The sequence below is a fragment of the Hyposmocoma kahamanoa genome, unplaced genomic scaffold (genome assembly GCF_003589595.1).
Source record: "Hyposmocoma kahamanoa isolate Upper Pololo Valley unplaced genomic scaffold, ASM358959v1 93, whole genome shotgun sequence".
NCBI classification, from domain to species: domain Eukaryota; kingdom Metazoa; phylum Arthropoda; class Insecta; order Lepidoptera; family Cosmopterigidae; genus Hyposmocoma; species Hyposmocoma kahamanoa.
In genome coordinates this window covers 16,913,848-16,933,945 of record NW_020654810.1, presented here as the reverse complement: position 1 = coordinate 16,933,945, position 20,098 = coordinate 16,913,848, and the positions used below count along the sequence as shown (strand labels likewise).

The 20,098-nt window shown below is 36.4% G+C and overlaps 2 protein-coding genes across 2 annotated transcripts in view; both read left to right on the top strand.

Moving 5' to 3' along the window:
* The first annotated feature begins 4,080 nt into the window (after window positions 1–4,080).
* Window positions 4,081–9,603, top strand: LOC113237533 (putative alpha-L-fucosidase). Its single transcript, XM_026474070.1, has 5 exons — window positions 4,081–4,189; window positions 6,814–7,055; window positions 7,925–8,054; window positions 8,231–8,699; window positions 9,560–9,603. The coding sequence occupies exons 2-5, from the start codon at window positions 6,818–6,820 to the stop codon at window positions 9,566–9,568; spliced, it is 846 nt and encodes a 281-aa protein (XP_026329855.1). The 5' UTR covers window positions 4,081–4,189; window positions 6,814–6,817; the 3' UTR covers window positions 9,569–9,603.
* Window positions 9,604–15,238: 5,635 nt separating this feature from the next.
* The window catches only part of LOC113237544 (putative alpha-L-fucosidase), a 6,697-nt gene continuing 1,837 nt past the window's right edge, over window positions 15,239–20,098 (top strand). The window contains exons 1-4 of the mRNA XM_026474088.1: window positions 15,239–15,444; window positions 16,718–17,181; window positions 18,241–18,381; window positions 19,011–19,378. Coding sequence (XP_026329873.1) covers window positions 15,323–15,444; window positions 16,718–17,181; window positions 18,241–18,381; window positions 19,011–19,378 — 1,095 coding nt within the window. The 5' untranslated portion in view covers window positions 15,239–15,322. The remainder of the gene's footprint in view (window positions 15,445–16,717; window positions 17,182–18,240; window positions 18,382–19,010; window positions 19,379–20,098) is intronic.

Here is a 20,098-nt window from a genome sequence, read left to right as displayed (position 1 = left end):
GTGTGTGTGTGTGTGTGTGCGTGTGCGTGTGCGTGTGCGTGTGCGTGTGCGTGTGTGTGTGGTTTTTTTTTTGCATAGGTCGTTTATATAGACTAAAAATAGAGTAGGACCCAATATGCTTCCCTGGGGAACGCCGTACGTCACATCCAGTTCTACATTACTACAATCTCCTATTTTAACACTTTGCTTCCTATCAGAAAGATATTTAAGGAGAGTTAGAGGTTTACCTCTGATTCCGATTTTCTCCAGTTTGCGCACTAGGATTGGGACAGAGACGGTGTCAAAGGCTTTTTTTAAATCTAGGAAAACTGACAGGCATTTATTTCCCACAACGAGGTGTTCTGTTATTAATGAAGTCAAAGAGGTAACTGCATCCTCAGTTGATTTACCTTGTCTGAAACCGAATTGAGACGAAGATAAAATTTTATGTTTGTCGAGATATTGTTGTAGTCGAGTATTAATTATTTTTTCTATTATTTTAGATATGGCCGGCAAAACTGAAATCGGCCTATATTTGTTGACGTCGTCTCTGTCACCCCCTTTATGAACTGGGGTAATAATAGACTTTTTTAGTTGGGCGGGGAAAATGCCTTTTTTGAAACAAAGGTTTATAATGTGACATATAATCGGAACTACTTCGAATCTTACAAACTTTAGATATTTAGTGGAGATGTTGTCCCACCCTGGGGCACTGTCAGATTTGAGGCTCATGAGAGTTCTTTCCACTTCATCGAGATCCGTATCTAGTAATACAAATGTATTTAACTGAGTGGGGAGTCTCTGCAGAAAAGCGTAAGGGTCATCTGTTATTTTAGTCTGGATTTGTCGAGCAAGGTTTTTACCGATATTTACAGCAATGGAGGAGTTCGACCTTGTATTCAATAATTCTGAGCTTTGACTTTTTGGTTTATTAGTATAAGTAATGGTTTTTATATTTTTCCAAAGTAATCGACTATTTTTAATTGAGTTAGTAAGTAAGTCTCTTTCGTATTTTCTTTTTAATTTTTTAATGAGATTATTACAAAAATTTCTGTATCGAGTGTATGTTGTTACCTTTGCAATATTATTGTAAGGGTAGTTTCGGAGAGTTTTCTGCAATTTCTTCCGATTTCTAATACAACGTAGTATGCCACTAGTAATCCATGGCTTTATCGTGCGCTTACTATTTGGAATTATTCGAATGGTACAATTTTCGTTTATGGAGTCAATTAAGGTTTGAATCAGACGTTCTACTATTAAGCAGGGGTCATCACAAAACAAAAGTTCTGACAATTTCCTTTCTTGCAAATACTTTAGAGCTTGTTCATAATCGATTGTTTTCCTAGTTTTCTGAGAATTACGATGATTTTTAACTTTTGCCAGTGATAGAAATGTTGCAAAGTGGTCTGTTGTACTGGTTTGCAAAATAGCGATGAAAGCAGACAACTTTTTTAAATTAATTTTTAACATAAAATGATCTAAACTATAATTGTAAGTCAATGACATAGAGTATAGATTTTAGGTTCGGGAACATTCGAGTATATGAATGTATTTTATTATTACTAGGCGAAATATCGACGCCTTACCGAAGCTCAGCATTCTATCTTAATACTTAAGTATACCTATAACTATTTATAGTGATCAACTATGAAAATATATAGGAAATGAAACTATTCTTTCCGGATTTAAATCGCGTATATTTGTTACAGTTGACATAAATCGTGACCATGGGACCTGTAAAGAGCCCGAAACGTTGGTTTGTTTGAAAAAACAAATATACGCGATTTAAATATTAAAATATAGTTTCATTTCCTACGTGTAACAATCGCAAAAACCTAAGAATTCGATATGAAAACATATTTTTAGCTTTTTATTACTTTGCTATGACATTATTCTTAGACGCATCTTTTCTTCTTGAATTAGAAAGTTTAAAATAATATGAGTATTTAATATTAATTTTCTTATTTAAACATCATATAGGTACTATCAAAATAATGTAAGTTTTTATATTGATTTTATTATACAACATTATTATTATGCTAAAGAAAAACAGTTAGTTAAGTAAGAACATGATAAGTATTAAAAATTAGAAACAATTTACAACATTCTCAGATTATCAAATTTATAAGTGTTAGAAACTACGAGCACGTCAGCTCAAAGTATATTTTTATCACTTTTCGCTTATTTATGCTAAAACTATAAAACCAGTTCTGCTCGGTTAGACTACTAGGTACTACTCGACCACGCACATTTTGTTGCTTTGCAGTCACCGTACGACACGCAAACAAGTAACGCCTAGTGCAGCACAAAAAGTGTGACGCGTGTGAGAGAAAAGTTTGTTTATCTCTGTTACTCTTTTGTTCCGTTTTACTTCGAATGGTCCAAAGTCCAAAGTGTAAAGCTTGACATGCTTTTGACTGTACAATAACATCTTTAGGGTTCTGTTGAGGCTTCCTCGCTTTTGCAACGCGTCTGGCATGTTTGCGGATGCGTCTGTTGATGTGGGGTAAAGTGGCAGATATTCAAACCATATTTGTATTGCAAAAACGAGCGATTTGTTCTGTGTACCGTCTAGGCTCTCGGGTTTCTCTCAAAAAAAATTTTAAGGAGACTGGTATCATGACTGTGGCATCACAGTACATTTACTCAAATATTTTATATGCCCGCAAAAATATACATAATTTCAATAAGAGAAAAGATATCCATAATATTAACCTTAGATCTAAGTCCAAACTCATGGTATCACGATTTCGTTTAACCAAGGTAAAAGACTCTTTTGTATGGAACTGTATACGTTTTTACAATAAGATTCCGGAGCATATATTAAGATTATCACTTCCTAAGTTTAAAAACTCCATTAAAAATATTTTGATTGAAAAGTCATATTACAAAATTGAAGACTACGTGTTACATAAAGATGTATGGAAATACGACATGGCTCCAGATTCCACACAAATTTGATTCAAAGTGCATACATAGCATTTGAGTTTATTTGAAAAGAGCAATCCCTAGAATTTCTTACTCGTTCTTCTCATGGAAGTCCACGTAGTGAACGAACAGTAGCCTAAATGTGACATTTTCATTTTATAATAATTACAATGCAGTAAAAAATATAACAACAGTGTCGTAGTACGAAATAACTTTGTAAAAATGACTTATAATTTTTATACAGGTGCACTGTGGACCAACTTCACGCCTTAAGTGTAATGTACAATAATATCTTTAAGGTTCTGTTGCGGCTTCCACGCTTTTGCAGTGCCTCTGGCATGTTTGCGGATGCGTGTGTTGGTGATTTTTACGCAATCATGCGCAAAAAATGCGTCACAGATGTTGCGATTGCGTGGGAGCACGAAAGGTAACCTGAGGATGATGTCAGGACGAATGGACTCGGCTGTTTTCCGTACGTTCACCGAGTTACACGTGAACGTATAATAATGTATTTATAATAATAATGTAATTTAATTTAATATATTGTAATTGTTCTTCTTGTTTCTACTAGGAGCCGTGGTAACCTAATGGTTTGACATACTGCCTCTCAAGCAGAAGGTAGTGGTTTCGAATCCGGTCTCGCACCTCTGAGTTTCACGGAATTTATGTGCGAAATTTAATTTGAAATTTATCATGAGCGTTTCGATGAAGGAAAACATTGTGATGAAACCTGCACGTTGAAGAAGGTTCACAACCCTCGGGAAACGTGTGAAGTCCCCATTGGGCCAGCGTGGCGGACTATAGCCATAAACCCTTATCTGGAAGGACACCCGTGCCCAGCAGTGGGACATATAAATGGGTAGATGATGTTTCTACTAACTTAACTCATTAGATTGTCACTAACAAATAATGACTAATTGGTCTGAGAATAAATGAATTTGAATTTATGGTACCTAACAAAATTTGTGGAATTCCCCAGACGATACATGCAGACCTTTGTTACAGAGCCTTGGTCTGTTGCCACTACCACCATTATATATACGGAATTTAAAAAGGCTGAGATGTGAATACTAGACTGCAGAAACCCGAATAGACTTGTACTTGACACTATTCCTAAGACTGCTAAATACAGTAAAAGTTATTTAAAATGTGTGTTGACATATGTACATAATAAAATACCACTTGAGATTAAACTATTACACTTAAGTTTATTAAAAACAAAGCAGTACAAGTGGTTAAATAAAAATATTTTTTACGACGACGTAGACGAAATATTTGACAGGTAATGAAATGTAAGATTATACCTATAAATATAAGTAATTAATTTGTAATTTGACATGTTTGTTTTTCTTTTTTTGTTTATCGTATAGTCATGCGATCAGTCGGATGACTATGAGCAGATGTGTTGCGTGATTGCTGGCGCGTAGAGTCGAACCCCCCCAGCAGGAGCCCCTCCAATTGCAGCTGGATTTTCAAACTAGTTGATCCAGTTCTTAGATTCAAGAATTATAAGTGTTATATAAGTCAAGAGACAGCGTACTGTTCCTTTTAAGCAGCCGCGAAATCGGATGTTGACATTATGTTTGTGACATTTTTATTATTATTGTGTTGTGGTCTTAGGCTAAGAACTCATGGAGCGGTTTTTACCCGCGCCCGCCGCGGTGACGGGACCGCGGCCTCCGAAGAATGTAGAAATGTGTGCCAAATTTAGTAGCACATTTCACGACGCGTTTTACGCCCGCAGCGGAGACGGTTACTCGCGGCGGCCGCAAACCACGCGGTACGCGGTTCAACGCGCGCTTGGCGGGTGTCGCCCGCGCACTCTGCGGTCGTGAGTTACGCGCGCGCGGTTTGCGTGTTTCCTTCCCACGCCATTTTGTGATTGATTTTCGATTTGGCAGCGCGTTTCTCAAGTTATGGATGTTGAAGTCGATCAATTAATTTCCTACCAGTTACCGTTTTATCTTAAAAGTTCTGAATAAGTAGATACGGACATCCGAATAAAATTAAAGAATTTGTCTTCTTGTTTTTTTAACTCATTAATAAGAAAACGAATAATCCGTAACGATTTCTTTCCGGAATCAGAGGATGCACCCTGAATGTTTTAGGCCTTCTTCTTTTAATTCGTTGATGAAGTAAGTATAACACGATAGCTCGTTTGTGAGTCCCTGGCGACGTCTGAGACTTAACTGACGATCTCGATCGATCGTAAATAACCGCGCGCCTTGCGATCCTCTCCCGCCAAGTTTGCGGGCCGTTCCGCAACCGCGGCGGCTTCGTGACCGCACAAACCTGCGGTATCGTGAGTGTTGAAATAAAACAGCTGTCTCGCAACCGCAGCGGGCGCGGGTCAAACTCGCTTCGTGAGTTCTATCTCTTATACTTTCCTTTTTTTCCACCCTCTAAGGTTGTGGTAGTCTGAATGACAATATGTAACTAGACATTTGCATGCTATTTAATACATGCGAAACATGTTTGTACTGGCACTGTCTCTTGCAACATCTTCTGTTATACCAGGTTTTAAGCAAATAAACGAATTATCATGAATGTTATTATAACCTAACTGTAGTAGCATCTCATCAGTAGTTTAATCAATATAACGATTTTAAGTGTAATTTACTTACCTATGAATTTGAGTTCCCTGCCCGCTTAGGGGCAGCATGGTAGTGTAATATTATTAATTATACTACCTTTGCCCAGCAGTGGGACGACTTCACAATGATGATAATGATGGTAATGATGTCATCTATAATCACGGAAATATATGGAAATAAACGTCAATGTTTATAATTTATCTTGAAGTTATGGAAATAAACCACCATGTTTGTCTACTTCTATATTGTCCGTGTTTTTTATTATTGTTATTTTTTCTTTTCCTTTTTCAATTGATAAAGCCAAGCATAAACCAATTGCTAGTAACACGTTATTACCGTCTGCTCGACGCTTTGCGTAAACGAACAAGTGATCTCACACTTCCGTGTAAGTAATATAAGTCGTTAGTTAATAAAAATTCCAAATCGTATAAATAACGAATAAGGTTTTTTACCGATTTGAAAATGTGCTAACTACTTACATAGTTTAGACTAACGCACATGTCCTGTAATGTGAAACTACGGACCCTTATCATTTTCATCTTTCTCACTATACGTTATCTAGTAAACACCCTTACTTTTCCTGATTCCTGAAAGAGTTGCAACTAATATTTACTAAAATATTAGTGCCTAAATTATTTAAATTTGCTATTGTAAGTTATTTCTCGCACTTTGACAATTTACTCACTTTTCATGTATCATCTCCCGACCTTGGCATATTCTGTCGTGATAGCCTCTCCGAATTTTGCTATTCGTTTTTCCATTGCTAATTACGTACTATTTCATCAATTTCACTTTATAAACATTTTTATTTCGTATTTAATATTTTTATATGTTGGCCGTCCTAGTTTTAATGTTTTGCTTGGAAATGAATATATCATTATATTTATTGATTAGGTTAAGCTGAATTTTACATAAATTTGGTGGGTACAGTATGTCAACGATAAAACCGGATTAAAGTACTTATCATCTGATTCCGGTCAACTACTTTTATAGTTTACTAAATTAAATAAAACAGTTTTTAGTATGAAAGGTTGGTAATTAATTCACAGTTCAGAAAAAGTAACAAAAGTTAATAAATCAATATATTAGTGTATAGGTAAAAGATAAGTTGTGAATGTGTGCATTTTCCTGTGTGTGTGTCGCATATTTAACTAATTCTAATTTATATATAACAATACCTTCCAACAAAGACGGCGCACGTAGCACGTTTCTTGACTAAGTAGTTATTCCAAAACCTTAATTTTTTTGAAATACTTGAACAGTTTGTACCTGACATTGTTTGACATCAATCATGAAATTATTTATTTCACAGAACAATGGGATTGTTACTCTTAATTATCATTCTCCAAACTTACTCCATAGAAGAATCTGGCAGTTTTTACTCACAAGCTGGCAAGGTAAATTATAACAATTATGCTCCAGATTGGGTTTATCTCGATGCCCGTCCGGCGCCCAAGTGGTATGATTCAGGAAAAATTGGCATTTTTGTGCATTGGGGACCGTATGCTGTGCCATGTTATTCGTCCGAATGGTTCTGGTTTGAATTGGAGAATGGTAATTATTTTTATATGTCTAAAGCCTTACAAACTAAGCCCGAATAGATAGTGAGTTAACCTACTGATTATCTAAACTTAAGCTTAAAATGTAGTATGAAATACACTTTTATTACCACTAATAATACCACAATAAACACCAACAAATGCCATATAACAAAATAAAATTAAAGCCAACAAAAGAACAAAAAAAAACAATACCAGAAATTAAAATGTAGATAAGACAATAAAATGGTATCAGTACAGTGTACTAAAAAAACCGACGTCAAAATCATTCATCACCTAGTTTGCCACCCTTAGAGGTGGAATATTTTCTTCAAATTTAAATCCGACCACTATTAAATTCGATGAGAATCTCCTCCTTTTTGAAATTGGTTAAAAAGAAAAACATAAAACCAACATATAAATAAAAACAAATTTTATTTGATATCAATGCTAATATTTTTATGTGCTTAACCGAACACCTACTTTTCAGCAATGTTTCAATACATAAGTACGATATAAAGATTATTGAATTTTATAGTCGAAACAAACCCAAGTACTGTTTAAGGGTGCTTTTCATTATTTATTATTGTAGTATGTATACTTTTTTCTTAAAATAGTAAAATAAATTAAGGTGGCGGCGCGTCTATATGCTTTTATGGTTCCACACGTTGCACCCCGTGCGAGAGTTGCTACCGCTGCGGTGTGATTTGTAACAAGGATTGTCTGCTGCTTCGCAGCCTAACTACACAGCTGCGGCAAAGCAGGCAATGCTTTCCATAGCACTTCGTTTAGCTGCTAAATTAGCATACCCCGCGATACGCCCCAATTTCACGCCGAAGCATGGTGCCGTGTGCGATCCTATTTACTTGTAGCATTGCGTTTTAGGTGACGAAAAGGTGAAGAATTTTATGGCTGCCAATAAATACGATTCGTATCTAGAATTCCCATCGATGTTTACAGCCGAACTCTTTGAACCTGACAAATGGGCGAAACTATTTGCTGATGCTGGAGCGAGGTTCTTTTATTTTTTTAGATAATTTCGTTTTATTTTAGCGACTTGGTAGGAATAATATTTTAATTCTCGAAATGCTTTCATAGTATTCATAATGACAGCAGAATAATCATTTTATTAATTCCATTTCAATACAAAAAAATGGAGCACTTTATACTCATCGTTTATTATGTTTTCAGATACGTTGTTTTCACTTCCAAGCACCACGACGGCTTTGCCCTGTTTCCATCAGGGCGATCGAATTGGAATTCAGTGGACGTAGGACCAAAAAGAGACATTGTTGGTGCTCTTTCTGAGTCAATAAGAAAACACAACATGAAATTTGGCCTTTATTACTCTCTATATGAATGGTTTAATAAACTCTATAGAGATGATAGAAAAAGAGATTATACCACAACTAATTATACGGACACAATAGTTTGGCCAGACATTAAATATTTAATCAATGAATATAAACCATCCGTGTTATGGTCCGATGGTGACAGGGAAGCAAGCTGTACTTATTGGAAATCGCGTGAAATGTTGGCCTGGATTTACAATGAGAGCCCTGTCAGAGACGAAATAGTAGTCAATGATAGGTGGGGTCACGACAGCTGGTGTAAACATGGAGACTTCTATAATTGCGATGATGGCTTCAATCCTGGTAAGGTAGTTTATTGCATTGCCTGGGTGTAATGAAGGTACAGTACAATGAAGATAGACAATAAAATACCGGTGGAGAATGATGATAATTACGACTACTTTTACAAGAACCATTGTCAGGCTGCTCCAAAAAATTTGCCTGGTCCATCGATGGTGTTATTCATATAACCAAATAATAATACTTACGCTGGGTAACCGAATATTAACTATTGAATATCGTATGCAACGTTGAAAACCATGTGTGTGTTTTTAGTCTGAAAAGGATGTCATGTTCAAATATACGCGATAGTCGCTACCGCCGTGGGTAGCGAAATCCAAGTGGGTATGCGGTATTCCTACAGTTCAAACCTAAGTGGGTATCGCTACCGCTACGGGAAGGTACACTTTTTTTATTTTACTAGACTATCACCTCTATGCTGCCAGAGAATAAGACCACACTATAACCATGTGTAAACGCGTAATCTCTATAAATTTAACATTTCACTGTTTCGACGTCATAATCGCAAATGAGTCCTTCTGTTATGTCAACTAATCGTCACTAATTAACTGGTGAGGTAGGTATTCGCGCCATCCGCCATCTGGGCGGTATATTATTATCGGTATATATTTCAGTTTCGCTTTTGCCACGAAACTTCATACAAATGCGCAGCGGGATACCGTGCGGTATTTTTCGCTACCCACAGCGGTAGTGACTATCGCTTATCTGGATAGGCCTTTATACTTCTGCAATCAAAACTTGGAATGCTAACTTTTAACCAGTAAAAAGTGATTTTCTCCATTTTCAGTCTTCATTCAGCAGTGGACGGCTTCTTGCTCCTAACGTTGATAATGATGAATTTAAACAGTTTATAGTACTAACTTTACAGGATACTTGATGCCACATAAATGGGAGGATGCTTTTAAACTCGATAAGGTATCTTGGGGTTGTAGAAATGATGTACGGGATGACGAGTTACTTCAGCTTGATGAATTACTAGGAACTGTTGTGACTGTAGTGAGCTGTGGAGGTAGGCCGAATCATTTCAGATAAAATAAACTGTACAATTGATTTATGTATTACTTAGATAACTATGTACTGTGATTTCTGAGATCTACAGAGTTCTTCTGATGGTTCCACTTTTTGATTAGAGATCTTGTAATTGATTTTCATATTCAATATGGTACGTGAATAGTGTACTTAGGTGCCGGTATTTAACAATAAACTTGTGCAAGGTTAGAGTGGTATTTAGAGTTATTAATTAACACAACAAAGGATAATATTACGATGAACCGATATCGTGTCATTGACTATAATAAAAGGTCTTTCGATAAGAGTTACGTGAACTCATTCGTCCGAAATTATTACATTTTTGTTATTGTATTTTATAAAATATAGAACATCGTTATCGTCTGTCTATTATCACTTACTATCTCACGGTATACCTCACATAAATTAGAATAAATGTGGATCTCTGTTTTTCCTAAAGGCAATGCATTGATTAACGTCGGCCCTACGAAAGAAGGAATTATACCAGTTTTTTTCGAAGAACGACTTCTACAATTGGGCGAATGGCTCAAAATTAACGGAGAAGCAATTTATGATACTTCGCCTTGGTTATACCAAAATGACACTCTTAATCCGTATGTATGGTACACCGGCAAAAAGAAACAGATTGAAACTGCGAATACTCTGACTAAGACAAAAGTAATATTTACAGACATTTATGCATTCTTCTTAAAATGGCCAATCGATAATATTTTGCTGATGGGAAACTTGGTTCATTTTATACAGAACATGAGCTTTATTATTGAATTGCTCGACTCTGAAGGCCCCTCTTCTTTAAGTGTACGTACATTTAAAACTTTTGTTGTCATAGTGAGAGAATGTAAACCAGTTGATAATAATTTATTTTTAAGAGTGGTAGAAATAGGAGTTTCCATAAATCTTGAGTGACTCGGCAGTCTGGGCCTTAGAAAATGGTATACCTACTGTACCATTGATCGCCGAAAGATAAGTTCTTCGCTGCTCCATTTTGGCAGATTTTACTATATAGCATCCACTATACATTAAAGACGTTAAGTTATTTTGTTATTTGAAAGGCCGCGACTCTGAGCCAATACAGATTGGGAACTTGATTAATTTTCCAAGGGTTGTGATCCTTCTTCTACGTGCAGGTTTCGTCACGATATTTTCCTTTACCATTACCAAGAGGTATTGCTGCTAAACATTCGCAAATACACTTAACTTTGAAATGAAGTCATATACCGCCCATAGATATATCTATGCCACCGCCGCAGACATTCGAAGCGTCAACTTCTCGATCGAGAAACAACCGTTTTTCTATTTATTTATTTATTTATAACCAAGTTACAAAGACCCATAAATACATATCTCGTAAACAAACATACATAACAATATAATAAAACGGTGATTCCTAATAATTTAATCACAAATTAATTAAAGTAATAATTAATTTGTGATGAGATAAAATAATATTAAGCTATCACCGCGCTGTACTACTATACACATTTACAATGCTTTTGTTACTTGCAAGCAAATGTAAGAGCGGTTACACACGGCGACATTTAACAGCGCATCTGAAGTGACTCAGGGCCGTATTCTAGAACTCTATTCAATGCTCAAGTCAGGATTGCACTGGCAACACAAGCACTGGAAATACGACCCTAATGGCAGGGACTTGAGTATGATTTCGAGTGCTTTAAACCTTACTCAAATCCTGACTTGAGCATTGAGTAGAGTTCTAGAATACGACACTCAGTCGCGATTGTGACTTAAGCAGCGATACGACCGGGATGCAAACGCAATATGGTATCGATGCAAACGCGATACAGCCGCGACACTGTTTTTAGGGTATTGAAGATTCACTCCTCTGCGCCATTTTGCCGCGATGCTTACGTGTATCTGCATCGTTTAAATGTGCTTAAGCATCAATTTAATAAATACAGTGTTTGCATCGATACAGCCATATGTTTTTAATGTATAAACATGAGTCACTCCATCGATGCAATACATCACTGTTTACAGTTAATGAAAAACACGTTTGTATCACTATCAAAAGTCGCCATGTGCAATCACTTAAAACACATTAATAAAAATTAATATAGCCTCATTAATTTATTACGTACCTATATTTTCAGTTCACGATTACGTCAGACTCAGTAAGGGTGAATTTACCGGGCAAATCTCGCTCCGAAGAAAAATATGCCTGGGCATTGAAGATTACTAATTCGAACAGAACTTTTTGGCAATAAAGTTGAGAAGTATTAAAGACTTTTAATATCACCTTAAATTTTAGACTGAAAAAAGAAACATTCCAATCACGTAAATGAAACACAACATAATTAAATTCATCTTCTAACAGTATCTCTCCTTCTAGTGAATGTTGGCCACCAGTCTTGCATACAGCCCTCTGTGCCGAGCAAGTCGTAGTATTAACTATTCGCGCATTCCATTTGTCTTCGTGCTATCGTCATTCGCGCAAATTAACCATCGCGCTTTTAAACTTTCGCGCAACTGAACATTCGTGAAAATAAGCCGTCGTGCGTTATAGCTTTCGCGCAACCGTTTTCACAGTATCGTCATTCGCAATCACGTAGGAAACCCGCAATAAGTTGCCTGTCCATTCTTTAATATTATCAAGCCATGGTTTTTCTGCGATCTGTTTTTCTGCTTCCAGCAATCTTTCCCGTCAGAAGTAAGTGCGGCACAATGTATCTTTAATGTCTAAGGACATGTCCCAGAAAAAAAGCTGTTATGTGCCAGTGGGAGTTCTCTGGCTTTATCTATGTATCACAGAACGGATTAAAAAATTAAAAAGCAATGCATTTTTTTCAGTGTACGATTAATTTTGAATTAAATTAAATTTTCTTGTTCAATGACGCTGAGGCTATACAGACTAAACGAAACACACTGTAGCAGTACATACATAATGTATATATCCATTTAGAGCTAGTCGACACTTGCGTTGCGTCGTCGCAACGGTAAGAATTCAACGCACCGAGTGTCACACGCGGATTGCAGTATCGCAACGTAGCAGTCACAGACCACATAGCAGCAGAGCTCCTTGGGAAAGAGGTCGTCCAGGGAAGTATTGCCACCTTAAGTAGGTAAGGGTACATGAGACTTATCAACCTATGTCTCAGGATGACGGGCGCAGTGGCAGTGTCCTTCAGATCTTTGTGTTAAAAGCTCTGAGTGGCATTGCAACTGTTATAGACAGGTGTCTCGCTTACCATCAGGCGCACGACTTGTTCATCCCGTCACTTGATATCATATAAAAAAGTAACGCCCCGCTTACTTATGCACCGCAGCACCCCTCCTCGCTTCGTCTCCTGGCCCCTTGTCCGATGCACACACATTCCGTCGCCTTACGCCTTTACACCGGCACCATAATTATGGCATTTGTTCTAATTTAATTACTTAGTACAACGCAGCGTCACCGCTCAAACATCGCAACGCCGACGTAAAGTGTCGTGAGGCGTTCACTGTCCATAATCTGTAACCCAATAATTAAAGCCTTAAATCAAACCCAGAAAAATTAGAGTTGGAAATTAAATTATATCTTCAATAGATCTCTTCTTTACTTAAATCAAAATATTTTTCCGATTATAAACTATGCTATAATTTTTTATATCTATGTAGAATTTTGATTATTAATCTTCATCATAAATCTTCCAGCCCCACAGTGCAATTCATTAGGCCACCGGTCGTCAATATCAAAAATAAGGCGAGTCATAGGTACCACATTACAAATATGTTGTTAACTATTCCATTGTTACATCATTCTCAATTGTAATCCAAGTTATTTCTTTACAAAGACAAAATCTAATAATCAACAGCTACCTGCGAATTTATTCAGTATGAACAAGTTTCTGCACCTCAACAACTGATCCACACAGTGAAATATAGCAACGTGTAGTAATACATTTGCTGTACTTTGTTTATTATAATTTACAAAGCCAAAGTGAAGGAGCGCTATAAGACAGTAAAATACATAGCGAATCATCAAATGCACTTGGTGGTAAGGTTGTATTATTTTGCTATGCATTTTACCCAGACATATATCGTGTCTCTCCAATACTGCAATATACCTATACATCTGATTAATTATTTCGCGTGCTAGTTACTTTTTAATATACATATAATGCAACACTAAACTATACGTAGTGTAGAGTAAATTTAAACGTTTGCTTAAAGGTATTTACCACTATCTTAATAGTAATATTCAAATTAAGAGCAAATTCTATCTATGTAGAAGAGCAGTGTATCTTAACACAGGCCTTGTGAAGCCGAAAAAGGAAACATCAGCCCCAGAATTAAGCTTATGTCAAATTAAGTAATAAGACACTTCATTTTATTCATTTATAGGTTTAGAGTATTATCACAAAAATGTCCATCTAAAATTAGATGTCACCTGTAGACAATAGAAATAATGGGGTCCCCAAAAAAATGTTATTCGATAAGTGTTTAATTAAAACGTTTTATAGCAACGAAAATTAGTAAATCTCAATTATCATTATTATAAAAAAATTCTACCTGCTGGAGCGCTTTTTATTATCGAAATATGTAACAATCGAACTATACCTATACCTATGTTTAGTTTTAGGTGATTTTCTCCTGGACAATGATAGTGATAATGTTATATGTTATTTTCGGAGCAAACGCAGAAACATTTAAAGAAACTAGTGATTTATCAAAATTATATTCGCCAGAATGGGAGGATTTAGATACTCGCCCCTTGCCACAGTGGTACGATTCAGCAAAAATCGGCATTATGGTTCATTGGGGGGTGTATTCTGTGCCCAGTTTTAATGGTGAATGGTTCTGGTATTATTTACAAAGAGGTAAATATTTCTAAACGCAATCTCATCTTCTTCTTCCTATCCTCATAGGAAGAAACAATGTTGTACCGACCCCACTTATAGGAGAAGTGGGGTCGGCACAACATTGTATTTTTCTTCCAATCTCCCCTATCAGCCGTCATTTCCATGCTCACCTTTCTAAACGCAATATTAGTTATATTTGTAACATGCTCTTACAAAATAATCTAACCCTGAATTTGTTAAATAAATGTGGTATAGAGATCGACTGGCAGCGCTATACCTGTAAGCAAGTTTCTGTGTGCTCGTAGAAATCTAACACCACGTTTCAATTGCCCTTCCCTGTTAGGGAACCAATCAGCAAAAGCAAAAGCCGAAAAATACGTCGTACGTTTCGCTTTTTGGGCGATACAAAACGCATAATTAAACGTGGCGTTAAGTTTGTAAACAAATAATAATAATAATAACGCACACACTCAACACAGCCCCGCGGGAAACCATGTGCCGCGGGTGCCATGGACACATAGACAACCACAAATTATACCCAAACTCACGAGAATAATAAATGTAGGCCATACAAATATTTCTCCCGGCCCGGGAATCGATCGAACCACATAAACCCACAGGACAGAAAGAGAAGGCATAAAATGTAAACGTACCTAAACCTTTTTTTGGCCGACATAATGTCATTGTGACTCCTTTAGCCGTCTAGATATTTCTGTCCCGACGAAAGCCTAAAAAAAGTTGCAAATCCTCAAAAACCGTATAATTTTGTGATATGTTTCCAAATCCTAGGAGACCCAGAGGTAATGGAATTTCTGCGTAACAATAGTCTCACTGATACTACATACGAAGAATTTGCACAAATGTTCACGGCTGATTTATTTGACCCTGATGAATGGGCTAAGATTTTCCTCGATTCTGGAGCAAAGTACGTTTCATTATATTTCACAATTATTATTTTTTATGATATCAAGTGACGGTAAGAACAATCAGTCGTGGTTATCATTATTTTGTCGGTAATGTGGAGATGTCAAATTAAAGAATTACTATTGGTTACAAAAACACATCTCTTCTCCACTCCCGCTATGGTAGATAAGGGCTCTCGTAATAAATGTTCGCAGTTCGCAATCATTACAGGCTTACCTTCAAGACATACCTTTGTTTTTTTTTAAGTAGTGACAGTTATGACGACAGTAATAAAATCTATTAAATTTAGAACGGGAAAGTAGTTTATTAACTATATTACACATTTTATATTACATACAATTATAGGTCATAGAAACAAACAATAAACAAAAAGAAAATAAACAATTGAGTATAAAAACGATGAGTAAAACAAACATTTCATTTTTTTTGAAGACGAAGTAAAATGACATTTTTTTTATAATAATAATAATAACGCACACACTCAACATAGCCCCGCACTAGGGAAACCCTGTGTCGCGGGTGCCATGGATACACACATAGACAACCACAAATTACACCCAAACTCACGAGAGAAATAAATGTAGGTCATACAAATATTTCGCCCGGCCCAGGAATCGAACCTGGGACCTCTGCGTGGCAGTCCGGCATGGTAACCGTTCGGCCACGGAGGCAGTTGAAACATTGCAGGATTGCCAGTATAAAATTTTAGATAGTCTTAGTTGTTGCCGAAAGTTTTTGACAAGATTGTGAAAGAAGGTAAAATTTTGTTGTTCAGTGTCGAAATAAATTTTCATTCTTATGCACTTTAATAGAAAGAGACGGATTTGATTGTCTATATTGAATTAAAATGTGTGAAAAAAAAAACTTTAAAATATGTCTCCTCTTTGTATTTTTAACAGACATATACATAGTTCTAAACGTATGTATGCATGAACTTAAAAAAAAATTGACAATGCAAATGAATAATGTGCCGATGATAATTCAAATTAAACAAGTTTGGCTATTTATTGCATGAACGTGACCAACATTCAGTCGATAATCGATAGAATATTTATCGACAGCAATCACTAAATGCTTGCAAGCATGTTGCCCACATTTTCGCGCAATGAACTGTCATTTTACTCCATTTCAAAAAAGACAGATTATAGGTGCAGATTTCTATGGACTTGATTTGGAATAGCTAGCTGTCAGACGCAAGACAATATAGTTCCGACCGATATATCCGATATAGACCATTACAAGAGTTTTATAAAATTATCCTTCTTGTGTTTTAGATACGTAGTTTTCACAGCAAAGCATCATGACGGGTTCGCTTTATATCCATCCCAAAGTCGCTTTTGGAATTCAGTCAATGTAGGGCCAAAAAAAGACATTGTTAAAATGTTATCAGAGTCCATGACAAAATGCAACATGAAGTTTGGTGTTTATTATTCGTTATCTGAATGGTTCAATACAATGTACACGCATGACAGAGGAAACCTTTTTGGCACTACTGCGTATACAGACAAAATAGTTTGGCCCAATATCAAATTTTTAATCAATAACTACAAACCCTCCATTCTATGGGCCGATGGAGACGGTGATGTCAATGATACTTATTGGAAATCACCAGAACTCCTAACCTGGCTTTACAATGAAAGCCCTGTTAAGGATGAGATAGTAGTCAACGACAGATGGGGCAAAGGTATCAGCTGCCACCATGGAGATTTCTACAACTGTAAAGATAGATATAATCCTAGTAAGTATCATTAGGGTGGTAATATATTTCACTCATATGTAAGTAAAGTTGAAGCATTCCCTATCCCATAACGGTTTTATTTGCGAGCAGATATTGTAGCTAGCCCGACCGTTATATTCTTGACCTTTTTTTTGTAAAAAAACCTTTTTTTATTATAAAAATATGATCTAGCCGACATTTAAAAAAAGCTTATACTGTAACAAGTAAGTATGCTTTTATTACATTGTCCGTACCTATTTAACAATTTACGTAACAATAATACAATAATTAATAAAGAAAACCTTGATTATCTAATCAAACTAAAATTTGAGATCCAAAATATCTATTTGAGAAATAATTTGTATTAATCGAATTACACATAGAATATGAAACTATTTTTCCGGATTTAAATCTACTCTGTCCACCATGACCATGGTACCTGTAAAGGGCCCGAAACGTTGGTTTGTTTGAAAAAACAAATATACGCGATTTAAATCCGGAAAAATAGTTTCATTTCCTACAATTGCTTTTAAATTTAACATAATTTAAAACATGTAAAATCACATTGCAGTTAATTAATAATTTCAAGTAGCATTATAATGTGCGAAGCTACTAACGGGCGATAATACACATAGTGCAGTAGGTAGGTAGGTAGTTTCCTTGCTATAATCATGCTATAACTGGAAGTACCGGGAATCTGTTATCACGGTACCGGAACAGATTGCACCTCGCTAGTAGTACCGGGATTAACCGGTATTTCCGGAACCGGAAATTCCCTGACGCGGCTCACCAAACTTAATGTTTGTCGTATATTCCCAAGGTTGCGCGAGAATTCTCCGGGAGACGCGCGACCAATTTCTTGGCACGTGCTTCTTACGTGCTCTTGAAAAAAGGCTCTTGTCAACCAATAGCTTTTAAGGTCTAAACAATTTTGTGGGTGGTGAAATTTGAAGCAATTAATTTCATTCTTTAAAGAAAATATAAATAAGAAGTTTTCACAAAAACAGGTTATAGTAGCTACAATATCACTTTGCAAACAAAAAAGTTTTGAAACGGCAGTAATAATTCATTTTTTTACAGGACATTTGGTGCCACACAAGTGGGAGAATGTATTTACTTTGGATAGGCACTCTAGGGGTTTTAGAAGGAACGTGCAACCTGAAGACGTTTTGAGCATCGAGGCACTTCTGGAAACTATAGTGACGACCGTGAGCTGCGGTGGTAAGACTCGACTTTTGCTAAAATAATATTACAGTACCCGGAATATAATAATAATAATATTAACTAAACGGACAAATCACGTATTTGAGCCGAGTTCGCTCAATATGTTTTGAACCAATCAGTGGTCCTTATCCGAGCTTCCTGCGCACCAAAGCAAAATGACAGTGCGGTCACTCAGTATATATTTAGATATTTACTATTTAATATTATAGTCACCAACTTGTATATAGTACCCAATTGTTAAGTCGGTGTGATATACATAGTTAGACAAACCATTTTATTAGTTGCTAGCAAACACAGAAATTTACAAAAACAGTACGAGGAACGGTAATAAGAGATTATCTATAGTTCTTAATAAAAAAAAATGATTCACAAAAAACAAAAATGCATAAACCAAAAAAAAAATCCAGTCCGAGTCTTTTTTATCACTAAATGCGCAAGTAACGTGTAAGGGAAATGTGCAAACAAAAACGCTTATTTATTAAAATTTTCAATAATATTAAAAAAGAAAAGAAGTAATGTAGTACAAGGTATTGTTAGTAAACAGATTAATATTAGGGTCATCAATCTCAGTTAATATAGTAAATCACAAATATCTGTTACTAAAATAAAATACGTTATATGTCAAGGAAATGCACTTATCACCATCGGAGCACAGGAAGACGGCACTATAACGCCCATATTCCAAGAAAGACTAATGAAACTGGGTGAGTGGCTCGAAGATAATGGAGAAGCGATCTATGATACTTCGCCCTGGTTTCACCAAAGAGACAGCCTCAATACGAATGCTTGGTATACTTGCAAGAAAAAAGAATACAACGGCAACAATCCGATTGCGACGCCGGCGCCGAAGGGAAATCTTATTACGGCAATTTATGTAATTTTCCTGCAATGGCCACACGACAACAAATTGCGTATCAGAGACTTGGCGCAATATGTGAACAGTGAATCCGTATTTGTAATGTTGAAACGTGAAGGGAGGAGTAATTCTTTAAAGGTAAGATGTTAATCATTTACTGATAGACAACCACACCAATGTCACCAATTGCCTGATCTCAAACTAGGGAATTTATTCCCTGTACTATGAGTACCTGAACAACGGAATTCACTCTGGGACACTTCCCAGAACACCCAGACCAGGGTCAATTTAGAAAAGTTTATTTCCTAAATTGGTCTCCCCATCAAGTGTCCATAGTGCATGCCGTTGGGCCACCTAGGTCCTCAACGATGATGATTTATCTGAAAAAGTAATGGGTATAAGAGATCGGATCAATAAAAACCTATATGCCTACTGCATCGTTACTTCTGACTTTTTACACTGACACCCTCAATTTTAAGTGATTTTTACAAGTATGTTTTATCAAAGTTTCGCTAGTAGCAGAGCTCCTTCTGAAAGAATTCGTCCATTGAAATACTACTAAGCCAAGCAGTAATGTGACCTTTACTGCGTTCCTGTTTTAAAAGGCAAAGGTGAAACAGGGACTTGTCGACGTTCTTTCTATAGGTGACCCACGCAGTGGTAGTGCATCTCCGATATTTGCGATTAAAGTTAGGTTCAGATGGACGCAAACCTGCCGCGCGTCGAACGTCCAGATGACGAAAGGCAATTGGCGTTGCGCGCAAGAATTTGTGGTGAACGATTACGCGCGGTCATCTGAAATGGACCCGAAGTCCCCAATTTTCTTGAAACCATTGATCATTAAAATTCAATTTAAAC

Bases quoted from the DNA above. Each gene is read 5' to 3' on its own strand.
- LOC113237533 (XM_026474070.1), top strand. From the start codon at position 6,818: ATGGGATTGTTACTCTTAATTATCATTCTCCAAACTTACTCCATAGAA. The intron at 7,056-7,924 runs GTAATTATTTTT...ATTGCGTTTTAG, and splicing joins CTGGTTTGAATTGGAGAATG to GTGACGAAAAGGTGAAGAAT. The intron at 8,055-8,230 runs GTTCTTTTATTT...TTATGTTTTCAG, and splicing joins TTTGCTGATGCTGGAGCGAG to ATACGTTGTTTTCACTTCCA.